This window comes from Arachis stenosperma, chromosome 5 (genome assembly GCF_014773155.1).
Source record: "Arachis stenosperma cultivar V10309 chromosome 5, arast.V10309.gnm1.PFL2, whole genome shotgun sequence".
NCBI lineage: Eukaryota > Viridiplantae > Streptophyta > Magnoliopsida > Fabales > Fabaceae > Arachis > Arachis stenosperma.
The window spans coordinates 14,646,637-14,663,270 of record NC_080381.1 but is presented as its reverse complement, the minus strand read 5'-3'; the positions used below and the strand labels follow the sequence as shown (position 1 = coordinate 14,663,270).

The window sequence follows — 16,634 nt, the reverse complement described above, 5'->3', positions numbered from 1 at the left end:
TTAAACCAACATAGATTGAAATTTAATTAAAATTTTTAAGTGGTGTTGATGATTTGCTAGTTATGCTTATTTGGAACCCAGGTGGATATATACTTAGTTGGAAGTAATACCAAGGTATAGCAGACTGACAAAGAATTTTGATTAATAAATGTATTATTTAGTTCGAAAATCAATTTAAAATTATTAAAGTATAATAAAAGGAACTATATTTATCTATATTTGATGCTTAAATTTGTTGACTTGCATATCCTAAATGCAAGTTCCCCCCACCCTCTAACGGAATATAAATGGCATGAGATGCATTCAAATCCTTCCAAATCATGGAAAAAACGTTGTTCAACGACCCTTATAAGATTGAGGAACAAATACAAATAACAGCTAGTTAATTAAACTTTTTTTGCCTATTCCCCTTTTCTTTTTTAACTATAAATTTAAAAAAGATATAAAAATCTTGGATAATTTTTTTGGGGATCAATCATTAATGATAGCGCTATAGTTAAACACTTAAACTAGCTATCTTCTCAATATAAGCCACTTTTGATCAAAAGTAGACATAGTAAAAAATCAAATACACAGTGTATATAATTTTTTTTTTTTAATTTTAGATAATTACTGATTTATTTTATTGTTATACAAAAGAATACATTATAATATTAGATTGGAGTGGTAAATAAATCGTGGATGGATTGATTAAATTTCGTTCTCCAGCTAAATCTTAGCTAGGTGGGTTTAGCACTTTAGCTTCACACTTTGTTGCACGTCAAAATATATTTAATTATTTAATAATTAATTAAAATATTAGTTAGAACTATAAAAGGGAACACAATAAAGCTCACAGATTTTCCCGCAATATTGCTTGGATTTTCCCGGGAAAACTGTGAAGAGGAAACAGCTCACAACCCAAACCCCAAAAGGAAGAGGAAGAAGAAGAAGAAGTGGTTCGATTCCACCATCTTCCCTTCCTCAATGGACCATTCGAATACTGTTCCTCCTTCTCCATCTTCTTCTTCTTCTTCTCCTTCTTCTTCTTTTTCCTCTCATCGCGTGGAGCGAATGATAAACTCGAACCACTACAAGTCCCCTTCGAGAACAATCTGCTCCGACAGGTTCATACCGTACAGATCCGCCTCCAAATTCTCCCTATTCGACATTCCCGCCACCGATAATACCTCCACCCCTTACTCCTCCCTCCTCCGCACGGCGCTATTCGGACCCGATGCACCGCTCACGCCCGATAAGACCAGCCACAACATTTTTCGTTACAAGACGGAGACTCGCCAGTCCATGCACTCTCTCTCCCCCTTCATCCACAATGACGACGTAGTTTCCACTGTTAATCATACCCCGGTTAAGCCTCCCAGGAAAATTCCCCGTTCACCATACAAGGTCGGTTTTTTATTATTACTTTTGGGGGTTTTGGGAATTCCTGAAAATTGTAATGCTAATGCTGGTGGTTTGTGTGTGTTTGTTGTGGCAGGTTCTGGATGCGCCTGCGTTGCAAGATGATTTTTATTTGAACCTCGTGGATTGGTCTTCGCTCAATGTTTTGGCTGTTGGTCTTGGTAACTGCGTTTATTTGTGGAATGCTTGTAGCAGCAAGGTGAATTGACTTCTACCTCATTATTCAAAGTTTTTTACTATTTCTGTTTTCTAAAATGTAAATCTTCCTTTGTCATAAGTATTTCACCTTTTGGATATGATATGGCTCATGGGAGATGCTCAACTTCAGAACTTTATCTAGTTTTTATCTAGCTGGTGTTCTAATGGCAAGTTGAAATTTTTGTTGTTGTTTTCATTTTTTGTTTCATCATATGTTTATAATGTTGCAGGTAACTAAATTGTGTGACTTGGGGAATGATGATTGCGTTTGTTCTGTTGGGTGGGCTCAGCGCGGTACACTCCTTGCTGTTGGAACTAATAGTGGTCAAGTTCAGGTAACAAAATTGCATCAACTACAATCACAGTTATACTTTCTTTATCCCTTCAACCTAGGCTTCCTGTGTCTTATGGATATTTGAAGCAATTTGAGGGCAAGTTATTTGTGTGGAAAGGTTTTTGAGTTTCTTACTTATCCCCTTGGCAATTATTGGCTCAAATTTCTATTTAGGTTATAGATAACACGTGATAAAATTTTGCAACAGAGTGTATTTAGTACTGTAATGCATGATGAAATGTTGGCTCCCGTTGCAAATAGTATAGCTGTGAGCTGTGGGGTACGGATTTTCCGCACCACAATTACAGTTATAAGGTATCAGTTATTTTCTCGTACTTTAATATAACGCGACAAAATATCTCGTCATTAATTATTAAGGGTATCAATTTTGTGAACAGTCTCTTTTTGTTATTGCTTTGAACTTTCTTAAAATCTATTTTGTTTGAAGTTTACTTTACATCCATATCGTGCTACTCCTATGTTTTTTAACATCCAAAGGTGTGAATTCTTCTTATAATTCCTTAGTAAGAACTGAATAGGAATGGCTATAGCATTTCGTGGCATGTCCTAACATTATAAGCATTAAGGGTTATTAATGTTTCAAATGAATTTTGTTAAGCACTCCTAATGCAAGGAAGAAAGAAAAATGGCAAAAACCAGGCAGCATTGCTAGACGTCAATGATATTGATGGTGTATTTTGTTTTGATCATTGAAAAAAGAAATTTAAGTAAATAATATGAGCTTGCTAGAGGGGATCAGAAACCATGGAAGAGCTGTCAGACATCTGTAGATGAACTAAGCCTTGTAAAGGAGCTTAATTCTGTAATCTTAGCTTTAAAAAGAAAATGAGTACAAAACCGTAAACATCCAACAGTTTTGGCTGAGTTAAAAGAATTGAATAAAAATGATCTATTTGTCATTAAAGAGTATGATGCAATGGTAAATGATTGTACATATAGCTGATGCTGCTATTCATGCAATAAGATTTTGTAACTTGGTCACTATTAATACCTAATGCAATTAAAACTAAATATTGTAGAAGAGAACCCACTCTTAAAACTAGCATGCTTACCTGAGCCTTATTCTGTTCTCTGCATTCCGTTATGCACATGTGTGTTTTTAATGTTGCTAACCACTCATGAATTGGCCAATGGCTCTAATTATTCTCCATGTAGATTTGGGATGCATCTCAATGCAAGATGATAAGAACTATGGAAGGTCATCGTTTACGAGTTGGGGCCTTGGCCTGGAGTTCATCTCTTTTATCTTCTGGTGGCAAGGATAAAAATATTTATCAAAGAGATATACGTGCACAAGATGATTTTGTCAGTAAACTGTCCGGGCACAAGTCAGAGGTGAGTCCTGTTTTCATTTTCAAACCAATCGACTACCTATTGTGTATGGAATTCAGCCTGACTTCTTTTTTTTTTGTTCTCCCCCCTTTTTTGGGGTTTCAAAGGTTTGTGGACTGAAGTGGTCTTATGATAACCGTGAGTTAGCATCTGGAGGAAATGATAACAGAGTATGTACTTGCAAGCTTCATCAACTTTCTAGCTCTGTGTTACTCCTTTGATTTTCATGCACTGGAACACTAGTAATTTCCTTTATATGTTTGCAGTTGCTTGTTTGGAATCAACACTCAACTCAACCCGTCCTGAAGTACTGTGAACACACGGCAGCTGTTAAAGCAATAGCGTGGTCTCCTCATGTTCATGGACTCCTTGCATCTGGAGGAGGAACTGCAGATCGATGTATTCGTTTCTGGAATACAACCACAAACTCACACTTAAGCTGTATGGACACTGGAAGTCAGGTAAAAGTACTTGTCCAGAATCACTTTCATAATATCTAGTTGACTTTGTTTTAAATTTTTTTCATCTACTGCATGGCTGATTATTGGGTGGAAGCACTATGAAAAATACATGTCTCATGTTGAAGGGTATTTCTGGAAACTCAAACTATGAATGGATCACAAGTTACCAAATCAAACCCAACTCTATGGAAAGTGAAATTAATTAATCATCAATAGAATTGAAGACTGAATGATTAATCATCAATGAAATGTTAATAGAGGGCTCGATCATCAATTGTGTAACATGATGACATTCATAGCATCAACTTTCATATACCGAGCGAAGGATAAAGACGATTCTTACCCCTCCCTTTCTTTTATTCTTTTCTATAACAAACATAATAATGTTTGACTTTACATATGTCAGGTTTGCAATCTTGCCTGGTCTAAGAATGTTAATGAACTGGTAAGCACACATGGCTACTCCCAGAACCAGATAATAGTTTGGAGATACCCCACCATGTCTAAGGTACAAGATCCTGCTATGATATAACAGAATTATCTTCATTTCTTTCTAACAAAAGAAAACTAATTCAAACATATTTTGCCTTTTTTGTTTGGTCCTTGTTATTCAGCTCGCAACTCTTACAGGCCATACTTATAGAGTTCTGTATCTTGCCATCTCTCCAGATGGGCAGGTATTTCAGTTGTCTTTGCACCTATTGCTCTCTCTACGTAATGAGTAGCTTGTAGCTTACTACGAAAATGAATTTCTATTTTCTTAAATGCACAAATTTTTTGGTTGTGATGACTTTGACGTACTGTTACAGACTATTGTCACTGGTGCTGGAGATGAAACACTTAGGTTTTGGAACGTATTCCCTTCCTTAAAATCACAGGTAAATCATTCATTGAAAGATATAGAACAATGCTCCTCTTATTTACTTGATTGACCATTTGCTTGAAGATTCAAGCTCCTTCATGCTTGGTTAGTTTGTATGGTGTCATTTTCTCATCATTATTCCCTCAAAAAGTCAATATAGTGATACATCAAATTAACCATAACTGCTGCAGGCTGCAGCATGATTCGCTTTCCTTCTTTTTTCTCGCTCTTATGGAATTTTATTTTATTTCTAGATTAGGATTTCCAATTGCTCTGCATTCTTGGCAGAAATGGCTAATGGAACGTTCACTAGTATCATGTTTATTGCTAGTGCTATGAAATGGGTTATGCATAGAGATTAATCTTGAAGTGACAATAGCCTTCTGATTAACTTCGTTGTTCTACTAGATTGATATATTTTTGTGGCTATTGATGCAGAATACTGAGAGTGAAATTGGAGCATTATCTTTTGGGAGAACAATTATTAGGTGACTCCACTCATATTTCTGACTTGATTCAAACTCTGGATTACTGTGCCGAAAGAAATTTCAGTGGGAACAGCATGGTGGAAAGTTTTGCTAAAATACCGAGTCATCACCATGGTTTTATCTACCAACTGCGGAAGCTCTTCAGGGAGCTATGAAGTTGCAACAAGATTGCTGGTGGTGGAAAATCCATGCCATCGATGACAAGTCTCGAGCACCTTAGATTTATTTGTACATGTTAAGGGAGGTATAACCAATTTTGTTTCTCATTCTATGGTCATGTTTTATTCTAATCTATGATGGTGCTTGAGTTTGCTTCTCCCCGCCTTGCAGCTATCCTTGCCATGTAATGAAACTAACTGCCTTTGTATATAATAATAATAATATGAATCATGGTATCTAGGAAGGATTCGGGTATGCTTACAAAACAAACTGGGGGCCGATTTTTCTTTCGACCCTTGATGAAATAGTCATTATTTTGATCTCTTGTCTTATAATTAATAGAATTGAAAAAAAAAAATGATGCTATAGTGCAAGTGCTGAAGGTAGATATTATATCTTATTCTTATATATTGGAAAAAAATTATTTGAACTCTCTTTAATTTTGTTTGTTCTTTGAAGATAGACATTATATCTTTTTTTTTTGTCAGAATAGACATTATATCTTATAGACTCAGAAAAAGATCTTAGCTAGTTAGTGAAGGCAAGTTCTGGAAGGAACTGGCATGAGCCCGACTTTTAAATGTTGTGGTCCAACACGCCACTTAATGTGATCCAATCACTGTATATGGACATTAGACCCAGCGGACCACACATGACACACCTAATATGTCTGAATATTGATTCGTGTATGGGATGCATTTATCATGTGTATTCTGTCCTTGCACTCTTCTCTTTATTGGATTATGAGAAATGCTACGGCCGGTACTATCAATAATGTTTTTAATGGTATGAAATTATATCCAATAATGAGAAATCACTCACTTTTCTTTTGATGGTTAAATGCTGGCTAGAAAACACAAAAGTTGCTAGTCTCTAAATTTTTCCTTGGATTATATATACACTACATGCCAATTTTTAAAAGTTATAGGATAAACTTTATTGTCATTCAAGGAGCTATAGAGGAATGCAAGTATCAGATAAAAGGAATGGAATCAGATTTTGTGCGTGTCCTTTTAAATTTTGGTCTTACCACAAGTTTTTTCTTTTAGGTTGAATTTAGCACGCAGTTGTACTGTGCTATTGGCTCTGTCGGCAATTTTCCTAGGCACCACAAACCGAATGCAACGAACTTACTTTGTATATATAATTATATATAGAAAAAACTTGAAAATCGTTTCCAGGAGCCCAATAGAAGAGCAGAGCCAGACAATACCAATACCAAACGTCCAAACCTGTTAATCTCTCGTTCTCTTGTAAGCCTCGGCCAGAATAAAATAACAAATATATGAAAACCAAATGGTAATTGGAATATGGTAAATCAAGATACTAACAACCACTGCTATACATACATATAAAAGTCGATAAAATAATCCCTACTAAATCACGCATCATTAATAAATAATAATTCATATTATACATACATGAACCTTTATGACACAAATTCCATCCATCCACAATTGTAAAAAGAAAAAGAAAAGAAAGTAACATAAAAAATCATAAATAAATTTTGGCTTTGTACATTAATCCAAGTGGGTTTAATCTTTTCAATTCTTTTCCTAAACAAGTATAGAGGGGAAAGATAGATGAATAATTAGCAACCATCAATCCCCACGAATATGACTTTAAGTTCTTGTATATTACAAGTTGTGGGATTGTTGGGTCCCATTCTCAGCACGATAATCATAAGGTTGATATTGGTGACCGAGATTGGGAACCTCTTGAGGCCACGGGATTGAGCTGAGCGTCAAAGGTGGAAAGCAACACTCACAGTCTTGTTGGCATGGCTGTGGTATTGCCACCCCCTCATCTTGACGGTGGTGGTCCTCCTCCCCCTTGGAAGTGGACCCAATTGATGGTGCGGATGCCTCCTTCAGTGGGCCCCAACACTGCACCTTGTTGAACTCCGGAATGTTTGAATGGAAATATACCCAAACCAAAGCGTCTTGTAGCTCCGGGTAGCTGTTGAATAAATTGCCATCCCCGTGAACAAATGCCTTCAACACCTATTTCCCACACGCAACAACATATTGCAATTACCAAATTCAGATGTGATATTTGATTGACTAGTAACTAGTAGGCAATTTAGGTATTATTTGCCAACAAGCCATCCTATTTTTGGTGTAGACTCACAAACATACACCCAATCCAAGAGTGAATGAGTGCTGTGTCTACCCAAATTAGAAATTACAATGATATTTATGCTGGTAAACAATTATTATTTTTGAGTTGCTTACCACTGGAAGCTCTTTGCAGAAGATGAAGTATCTTAGCCTAGCAAACATATCCAAGAGAAAATGACCTCCACTAATGTGGCAGTGAACGTGGAGAGACATCTTTCCCTTCACCTTCTTCCACTGTGCCACCACTTCATCCCTTTGCAACTTGTTGTACCACCCCTGCAGCTGCAATCCAATCCAATTTCCACGCTTACTTATTTCCCTATAACTGACTTCTTACAACCACTTTAATACTCAACAAATCATAAGATTCAGCTTCTAATATATTAGTACTATTCTTCTACCTGGTTTCAAAATTCCTTGCTTTTTTTTGTCGAGTGATGGAACATAATAAGCAAACAGGGTAAAATCTTCCCAACAAAGAAACACCTATTTAGGGTAATTTAGGATTTTCATAGAATCAATAAATATGCAATAGTATACTATATTTGGCAAAATTTCTGGCTATATCTATTTATGTTCATACATATATGGCATCCCATTTCCAATCCCAGAATTCAAGAGTACTAAATAATGAATGGATTCGTGGATAAATTTACGATGGAAGGAGAAGTACCTGGGAATTATTGATGGTCTGAGAGATAGCGAGAGTGAGTTTGGCAGTGACATCGCTGTGGGTTAGGGTATATGTCCTTGGAAGGTTCCCCGGGTGTTTATCTTCCTCCACTCCCAAGAACAATACCTTGAGCTTCGAAGCCTCGAAGATCGCTGGCCCGAACAACCTTGCAACCTGATAATCAATCATCATTCCATCCATCACAATTCACAACAAAAGATAAAAAGAAGGAAGGAAGGAAGGAAGAGACATACTGGCACAAGAGCTTGGTTGTTCTTGCTGAATCTCCTCCTGTGAGGAAAAATGGAGATCCGATGGGGTGAAATAGAAGGGGAAAGCTTGGAAGGGAGCACAGGAACTGTGGCAGTTAGAGTACCCATGTTCCCCCTACCTAACTGGCACCAATCTTCTTGGACTCCAAAAAATACGCAAATGAGAAACGATACACTACTACTACTTTAGTATACACTCTTGCTCTTGGACCAACGAGTCACTAGAAGTAGGTAGAGGTAGGTAGGTAGGGCTTTGTCTATGGCTGCGACTGCGATTTAGTTTTTTCTTTTCTCTTCTCTTCTCTTCTCTTTTTAGCTTATGCTTTTCCTATTCCCATTGCTCTTGGAAACGTAAAGTGTATGTAGATGCGTGTAGTGTGGTTTAATTTGCGAGACTTTAGGGGCAATGCTAACTGTTGCTTCAACTCGTGGTAGGCTACTGATAGTGATACGCATCGGAAATATGGTTTTGGATTGATTCGGTGGTAGTGCTGTCTCCGCATCAACTAAACACGTTTCTTTGCCACCGTAACACACGTGTTCTTCTTCCCTCTCTTCCCCCGATATACATCCTTGCTTCTAACTTGGGCAGGCCTCATCACCATTCAACCCCAATTCAATTCCATATATTTTCTTTGGTTACGACATACAGCCCAATAGTTATAGTAAATAATAGGCGCAGTAGGCCCAATAACTTGTAATCAGAATGAAAGTTGTAGCAACCCATGACCCCCCCCCCCCCCCCAAAAAATGACTTGTAGCAACCCGTGCTACACACGGTACTTAAGAGTTAAGCTTTTGTCCAAAAAAAAAAAAAGAGTTAAGCTTAAGACACAAAATCTCATTTACAAAAGGACTAAAAAAAAAATCTCATTTACAAAATATATATTTTTTTGTATACCAATTTTTTTTTTCGCAATCTTTATTTTTCTATTTTATCTCGCAATATGTGTTCTACTTCTACAAGTTATAATTAGTAAAAAAATATGTTTCGAATTAATTTGTAAAACATACGATATTTTGATTAAATATTTACTCATACTAAGTTTAATTTAAGAGACTAAATTGGTCTCCTGTAAATAAATTATAAATGGATAAAATGAAGAGAATTAGAGGAAAGAAACGGGAAAACAAGGCTTAGCAAAAAAATAAACGGGGAAAACATTGAGAATCACGTCGAGCACGGAGAGAGAAGCTTTATATTATGTGGATATATATTTTGTCATCACAAATGCGCAATTGGCGTAATTTTCCGTTTACTTACTTCCTCTTTCTGGTTTTGTTTCTTTGTGGAAACATAATAACATAACATAATAGCAAAAAGGCCATCCATCCTCGTTCTTATTCGTATTCGCAGACTTTCACTTGTTCTCTTCCCTTCGCATCGCATCGTATCGTATCAAATCAAATGGCATCGTCATCGCCTTCTTCCCCTTCTTCCCCTTCTGTCCCTACCGACCAACACACCGATCAGCAGGACCAACAACAGCCGCCGCCGCCTCCGCCGCACCCTCAGCCGCAGCAGGAGCAAGTGAAAGAGTGCACACACAGAACAAAGACGATCCAGTTTCTTGGACGCACAACGCCAATCATCCTCCAAAATGACAATGGCCCCTGCCCTCTCCTCGCTATCTGTCAGTCCCCCCCTCCCCTCTCTCTTAGGGTTTCCACTTCCTTATTTCTTAAGAAATTTAATTCCTCTTATTTTAATCGGCACAGGGATCAGCTCAATTATGTTGTTTCTTTATTGTCGTTATCTTATTCCATAATCATTGACATTATCATTCAAGAACCAGTATCATATTTCGTTGCTTCATGCATCAACTTCGTAATTTTGGATTCTGTTATTAACATTGATGGTTCTTTACCATAATATCAATTATGTTATGGCAAATTAGGAAATAACTCCAGCCATTTGGGATTTACCGTCACGATGCCCTTTGTGTTTATATAACTGGCTAGAGATATAAGTATGTGCTGCCTAGCTGCGCAAGCAACATTAGGAGAGTCGATTCCTAATATGTCCCCCTTAGGTCTTTAGCCTTTCACGTTTTATCTTCGTTCTTGCTGCATTAATGTACATGTTCTGTTCCATATATATTCGATTGAGAGTACAGCAAAGACCATGGTCTAGAAACGAAATATATTATCTGAGCTAATCTCCTTTTCCATATTTTTATTATTAGAGAAATACTATGTTAGTTTAGCAAGAAATACTGTCTTCGAAACTATTCTCGAATCTTTGATGCACTATGACTTAACTGCTTGCTCTGCCCATGTATCTTAACAGAATTGCCATCTTCATTTGAACTTTCCATTTGACCAATTTCCTTATTATCTTAAGAAATCTTCCCTCAAAATTCTTCTCTTTCAGGTTACAGAGACTTATAATTACCACAAGTGAAATTGAAGAAAATAAAATAATTATAAATGATTAAAAGCTTATCCCTAATGTAAGATATGTTCTCTGGCCCCTTTATGTGTAGCCTTGTAGTTGTCACGTCATTGTATAAAAGTTGAAGTCTATTCTCTTCATGTTACCCTTTGCCTTCTATATTTATCCTTTTGTTTGTACTACGGTGCTTCCTTGAGACACTAAGATTTGCAATAATCTGAATCCCTCTTAGATGTTATTGCAAACACCATGCACAATGCTTTGCAGTTTAGGGGGGGCTACTTGCTATATTTACGTTACATTTCTTGTTTGAAGATATCATATTTATTGCTTATTGTTTTATATTTTATTACTGCAGGTAATGTTCTTCTGCTAAGAAACAACATAAATTTGAGTCCAGATATTTCTGAAGTCTCACAGGAGAAATTGTTGTCATTGGTTGCAGAGCGATTAATTGATTCCAATAGTAATGTGAATGTAAGATCTTCTTTCGTTTATTTTTGGTGGCATTGGCTATGTTCTTTGTAACTTGAGTTGACAATGTTTTTTTTATTTTTGGCTCTATTCTTTGTAACCTGAGTTGACAACTTTTTAAATTGTTATCTTATAGAACAAAGACGCAGGGTATGTCGAAAACCAACAACAAAACATCGCTGATGCAATTGATTTGCTCCCTAGGCTTGCTACGGGCATTGATGTGAATATAAAATTTAGGAGGTTGGCTATGGTTTTCTCATTGGCAATTGTGTTGCATTCATAATAAATTAATAGTTCTAACAAAAGATTGCATATTAATTGCAGAATAGATGATTTTGAGTTCACCCCAGAGTGTGCCATATTTGATCTGCTGGACATCCCTCTGTATCATGGCTGGATAGTTGATCCTCAGGTATTTTGTTCACCTTCAAACCTTCATACTCATTCTACCATGATGATATTGTTGTGCTTTTTGGTTTAAATGCATCTATGAAATCTTTTTATTAACACCATCAATTAGTGACATGGAAGTGAATATTTACATTGGTAAGCATTTTGAAGTAGGGTTTATATATCAGATTGCAAAATGACATAGTTCCCTAAAAGTTGAAACTACTATGGTGTGGCATTTTTGTGCCATATCTTAAATTGATCTAGCCCTCATCATTGTTGGCTCTAGCATTTTATTAGCTAGTTGTTAGGAAAGTATGAGACATGAGTTCCATATCAGAAGTATGGGATTCTAGTAGGGGATTTATATGGCTTTGGGGTATTCGACCATGATCAAGAGTTGTTTATCGTAAATTTTAAAATGTGGATGTTCTTTCTTGAATTTGCATCTTAATACTTATCAAAATGTTGCCTTTTTGTGTCTCATTAAGCATGCAAGGTTTATTTCTTACTATTACGACCTTTCTTTTTCCCTTGTAAATCTTGATGTGCTTGTTGACCAGGATTCTGATACTGCAAATGCAATAGGATTGAAATCCTATAATGCTCTTATGGGAGAACTTGTTTCTCTTGAAACATTAAACATGGAAGTTCAACATAAAACTAATCCAGAAGAAGATGGTGTCGATTTTGTTGCTGCAACAACTGCTGCTCTTGGAGTTCCTTCTCCCAGTTTATCAAAAACCAGATCTTTTGACGATCCTCCCAATTCTGTTTCTGATCAGTTACCAAGAAAAGGCGACATTGAAGAAGAGGCAGAATTGTTAAGAGCTTTGAAGCTGTCTGAGGCTGATTCTAAAGTTTCAACAAGCGATCATGTTGTAGGTCATATAAATGAAGAACCAATTTCTGTCAGTATGGATGAGAATATAGTTGTGGATTGCGGAGATAAGTTAGAAAAGAGCACTGGTGCTGTAAACAGCAACTTCCATGAGCTAGAACCTTCCATATCTGATGGTTTCTCTGCTGCTGGCAAGGACAGAAATGAACAAACATCTTCTATGTCAACTCAGGTAGAAACAGCTAACTCATCTTTAAAGCCAGATACCATTAATGAACTTCATCAGTCAGCTTCAGTGGGACCTACAGAGTCTTTTGCCCAGAATGATGTGATTGAGAAGAACGGTGTTGATGTGTTGGTTCAAAATGAGAATGCAGCTGTTATTTCTTCTGAAAAGTACTCCGGAGGGGGTGTAGAAGTTCATGACGAATCCATTTTTAAGACTATGGGTCCTGAAGTTGCAGGTGAATCTCAAGAACCTGATGCAACAGGATTATCATATGTATCCTCTAATCATATGGATACAGATTCGTCTAGTGTCAGATATAATCAAACTGATGCTTCTGAAGTACTGACTTCAAGTGTTGATGGGAGTGAACCCATATATGAAGGAGAGGAATGTGTATTGGATACAAGAACTGGGAATTTTGAGGATCATGAACCTGTATATGAAGGTGAGGTGGTTCTTGCGGAACAGGCTGACAAAAGCACGTTGCTTGCGCCTGATGTAAGAGCTAAGGATGAAATTACTCCACAACAAGGTTTTTTTTATCAGAATATCACTTTAAGATAATTTGTATTATTATCTTTAGTAAAAGTTTTTTCTTTTCTTTTTTTCCCCCACCTTAATTTATCCCCCTTTAATGATCAGGAGAACTGATCAAGAGTTTCATGAGGAATACTGCCAGCCAATTGACATTTTATGGGTATGATGACCTCCTCTTGTTGGTTTAAATAATGTAATCCATATTTTTCTCCTCATTGATTATTGAGGAATTTTTCTTTTTAGAATTTACAAATGATAAATTATAATAAATGCTTTTGCAGCCTTTTCTGTCTACAAGATGGTCTCAAAGAACGGGAATTATGTGTTTTTTTCCGAAACAATCATTTCAGCACCATGTTTAAGGTCAGTAAAAAGGCTTGTTTTCCTTTTCCTGACTTAAAGTACCACACCCATCATTGATAAGGGGTGGTGGGAATTGTTGATTCTCTTTCTTGCGTAGTCTGTCTTTACAGTCCTGAAGTTTTCATTAATATTCACAGTTTGAAGGTGAGCTGTATCTTCTAGCTACAGACCAAGGTTACATAAATCAACCTGATCTGGTGTGGGAAAAATTGAATGAGGTAAAACACTATTTATTGATGAATGATCTTTACTCACCCAGGTTACCGTATAAATTTTTAATGATTTTTTCCCTTCATTCTATGCTGATATTGGTGAGAACTGTGTATTGTGTTCATATGTATTCGAACTTCTTGGTACTGAAAGATCAGTCCAAGTCATATAGGTGCTGTTGTCTTGGATGTGTATTATTCAATTGGAATGACTTTATGTGTCTTCTTACGTATAGTTCCTTTTCTATTGTGATGAACTGATGTCTGATGTTGAGGATGTATTTCTTGCTTTTTCTTCACTATTATGAACAAGTAACAGTAAGGTCATTATTAAATTACGGTAATTAAGATGGTGTTGTACTTTTTTTTCAGGTCAATGGTGATACCATATTTATGACCAGCAACTTTAAGGAATTCAAGGTAGAAAGCCATGAAAATAACACTTGGGATGAGAGTAATGTCATGACCAGCACTGCTGTATGTATATTATTTCAAAAGTTATTTTTCATATGTAGAGAAGATATATCAAAAAATCATTCTACACTGTTGAATAACTTTTCTGTATCGGAAGTTTTTTTTTTTTTTTTTGTAAAAATCATTTTTGGATTGAAAGCTCCTCTTATAGATCATGTCTATAACATTTAAGTTAACCGAATAGTTCAACACATTTTCTATATACATTAACATAAATTTGAAATAAGAACTTCTTGTTGACATTCTTATTGATGTACTTATCTTTTGAAAATAAGTGTTGACGTAAATGATCAAGATTATAAATAGTTATCCTTCAATGGTTGAATTGATAAAAATAAATATTATGAATTAATTGTATATACTATTTGTTCAAAAAAAGTTTAGGCAAATATTTGAATTATATATTTATCACATCATCAAACGAGTCTAACAATCTACTATCTCAGTATTCTCACAATAGTGGAAATATCATTGGATGATAGTGTAAATTTTTTTTTATACCATCAGTATCAAAATTAATCTTATATATGAAGCTATTCAATGGTATGAATTATAAAAGATATAAAATCTAATCTTGTGAACCGAATTCCCATTGATATAAAGACAACTGCTCATATTTCAGGACTATCTTGCCAGTATAGATAGTGCTGCACAGGCGGGCTTAGATATCAAGTAATTTTCTGAACTTACCATTTGCACCATACTTTTAAATTGCTCTCCCTTCCCCTTTCCTTTTTAAATCCAGTTGTAATTTCAATTAAAATTATTCAATATGATATGGTTAATTTTGATCTTACCTGTAATTGTGTGACAGTTCTGATCTGCAATTAGCAATAGCCTTGCAACAACAGGAGTTTGAGCAGCAGCCTCCACGTCATAATACTCAACAATCATCAGTCACTGGTGGCTCCAGACTGATCACAGGTCCACAGGTAAATATTATTTTGCAATTATTGCTGCGATTAATTTATGGTATTATTGTCAACCGATCATTATCTGAAATGATTTGGATATATACATCCCTGGTATCTGTTGCCTTCGTACCTCATACGTGCAATTGGGTTGATTGATAATTTTGAATTTCAATGGAGATCTTAAATCGATGACAAATGTCTGGATGGTTAATAGGAACATGCATTGGTTTGATGACCAGCTCTCTATATAATTGAAATTTAAAAATGGAAGCTTTTGCAAACTTTCTACTAAATGTTATTCACAGGTGGCAAGAAACACGGGGAGGCATTCATCGTCTTCTGGATCTACAACACCCAGAGCAGATGGAAAAGCCAAAGATAAATGTACAGTGATGTGAATTACATAAGCAGGAGTTAATTTTTTGAAGATTTCACTTTGAAATGCGTGCCCTTGATTCCATGTATCTCATTACAACAACTTTATGCCTGGTGTCATGTATGTGATATTAGGTTATGTTTCTAATGTAAATATTGGTAGTATATAGTGTTTACGACCACAGAGGTAGGTCTTGTCTTGTGTATCTTGGAATCCCAACCCTTAACCTCCCTCCACGCTCTATATTAGTTTCTCTACTCTAACCATCCCAACCAAAGTTGCGGTCCCCATTTTATGCTGATTGATTTTGCAGCGCAGCTCAGAGGCTGAGTAGGGAGGAAAAGAATTCTCTTTTTGCCTTTTTAACTTTTAACCTTGTTCTCTCCCTCCTTCGCTAATAATTCATGTAAAGCTACAGAATTTGATATAGATTTTGTTGTCGGCTTGATGGTTAGATATCCATGTTGGATGCGGTGGACTTTGGTACAAAATTTCCTAGGGAACAAAAGATAGATAAAATTTTTTCTGTTAAGTGATTTTTTTATACACCCTTTTGTGGGATGAATCTTTTTTAGCACCCTTTATGTGCTTGTGATGAAAACTCAGCTTAATAGTAATTAAACATTCTGTTTGTGATAGGACTAGGTTTTGTGGCAGAATAGCAAGTGCCAACAGACTTAGCATGCAATACGATTCTTTGAAGGTGTCAAATGTAGCCTAGTGCAGTAGTACGTGCCTTTCTCGTCAAATAAATCTAGAATGTGATAGTAGCTTTCGGTGCTGGTGTTTGTGGGACTAGGGTGTTGTTGAATTTGTCGAATGCCGTATCTCTCCTTCTGTAATTACAATTACAATTTACATCGTCGAGACTCTTTCATATTTGACGTTTCATTTTGTGTTATACATGTTTCCAGAGGTGCTAAGTGGTGGTAATTCACTAATTCGCTAGAAATGATATACGAATTGTTAACTTTTTTTTTACTTTATTACATAAACGAAATATTACAAGATAGTACTGATTGAATAATTTAAATTAGATTATTATTTATTATATGAAAATTTAAATTGGCGGCATTAAATAAGTATTGACTGCATATCATGTTACTCA

The 16,634-nt window shown here is 36.0% G+C and overlaps 3 protein-coding genes across 3 annotated transcripts; 2 read left to right on the top strand and 1 right to left on the bottom strand.

Moving 5' to 3' along the window:
- The first annotated feature begins 857 nt into the window (after positions 1–857).
- Positions 858–5,637, top strand: LOC130979615 (B-type cell cycle switch protein ccs52A-like). Its single transcript, XM_057903091.1, has 10 exons — positions 858–1,386; positions 1,478–1,600; positions 1,830–1,934; positions 3,110–3,289; positions 3,394–3,456; positions 3,553–3,747; positions 4,154–4,255; positions 4,362–4,424; positions 4,557–4,625; positions 5,048–5,637. The coding sequence occupies exons 1-10, from the start codon at positions 967–969 to the stop codon at positions 5,099–5,101; spliced, it is 1,374 nt and encodes a 457-aa protein (XP_057759074.1). The 5' UTR covers positions 858–966; the 3' UTR covers positions 5,102–5,637.
- A 739-nt stretch (positions 5,638–6,376) lies between these two features.
- LOC130982227 (protein STAY-GREEN, chloroplastic-like) lies at positions 6,377–8,778 on the bottom strand. Its single transcript, XM_057906126.1, has 4 exons — positions 8,304–8,778; positions 8,050–8,223; positions 7,491–7,658; positions 6,377–7,259 (listed from the first exon to the last, which is right to left on the bottom strand). Exons 1-4 carry the CDS (start codon positions 8,427–8,429, stop codon positions 6,894–6,896), a joined length of 834 nt encoding a protein of 277 aa, XP_057762109.1. The 5' UTR covers positions 8,430–8,778; the 3' UTR covers positions 6,377–6,893.
- A 781-nt stretch (positions 8,779–9,559) lies between these two features.
- LOC130981993 (uncharacterized) lies at positions 9,560–16,395 on the top strand. Its single transcript, XM_057905790.1, has 12 exons — positions 9,560–9,955; positions 11,075–11,193; positions 11,327–11,433; positions 11,518–11,605; positions 12,147–13,185; positions 13,296–13,350; positions 13,472–13,553; positions 13,691–13,771; positions 14,135–14,239; positions 14,859–14,908; positions 15,051–15,168; positions 15,456–16,395. Exons 1-12 carry the CDS (start codon positions 9,730–9,732, stop codon positions 15,546–15,548), a joined length of 2,163 nt encoding a protein of 720 aa, XP_057761773.1. The 5' UTR covers positions 9,560–9,729; the 3' UTR covers positions 15,549–16,395.
- Positions 16,396–16,634: the final 239 nt, after the last annotated feature.

What these genes read in the sequence shown, in the direction of transcription:
- LOC130979615 (XM_057903091.1), top strand. Translation starts at nt 967, where the DNA reads ATGGACCATTCGAATACTGTTCCTCCTTCTCCATCTTCTTCTTCTTCT. An exon ending in CTGGAGGAAATGATAACAGA is followed by an intron (nt 3,457 to 3,552) that starts GTATGTACTTGC and finishes ATATGTTTGCAG; the next exon opens with TTGCTTGTTTGGAATCAACA. An exon ending in GTATGGACACTGGAAGTCAG is followed by an intron (nt 3,748 to 4,153) that starts GTAAAAGTACTT and finishes TACATATGTCAG; the next exon opens with GTTTGCAATCTTGCCTGGTC.
- LOC130982227 (XM_057906126.1), bottom strand. Translation starts at nt 8,429, where the DNA reads ATGGGTACTCTAACTGCCACAGTTCCTGTGCTCCCTTCCAAGCTTTCC. An exon ending in AGACCATCAATAATTCCCAG is followed by an intron (nt 7,659 to 8,049) that starts GTACTTCTCCTT and finishes ATTGGATTGCAG; the next exon opens with CTGCAGGGGTGGTACAACAA. An exon ending in TCTGCAAAGAGCTTCCAGTG is followed by an intron (nt 7,260 to 7,490) that starts GTAAGCAACTCA and finishes TGTGGGAAATAG; the next exon opens with GTGTTGAAGGCATTTGTTCA.
- LOC130981993 (XM_057905790.1), top strand. Translation starts at nt 9,730, where the DNA reads ATGGCATCGTCATCGCCTTCTTCCCCTTCTTCCCCTTCTGTCCCTACC. An exon ending in AGCCAATTGACATTTTATGG is followed by an intron (nt 13,351 to 13,471) that starts GTATGATGACCT and finishes ATGCTTTTGCAG; the next exon opens with CCTTTTCTGTCTACAAGATG. An exon ending in TGTGGGAAAAATTGAATGAG is followed by an intron (nt 13,772 to 14,134) that starts GTAAAACACTAT and finishes CTTTTTTTTCAG; the next exon opens with GTCAATGGTGATACCATATT.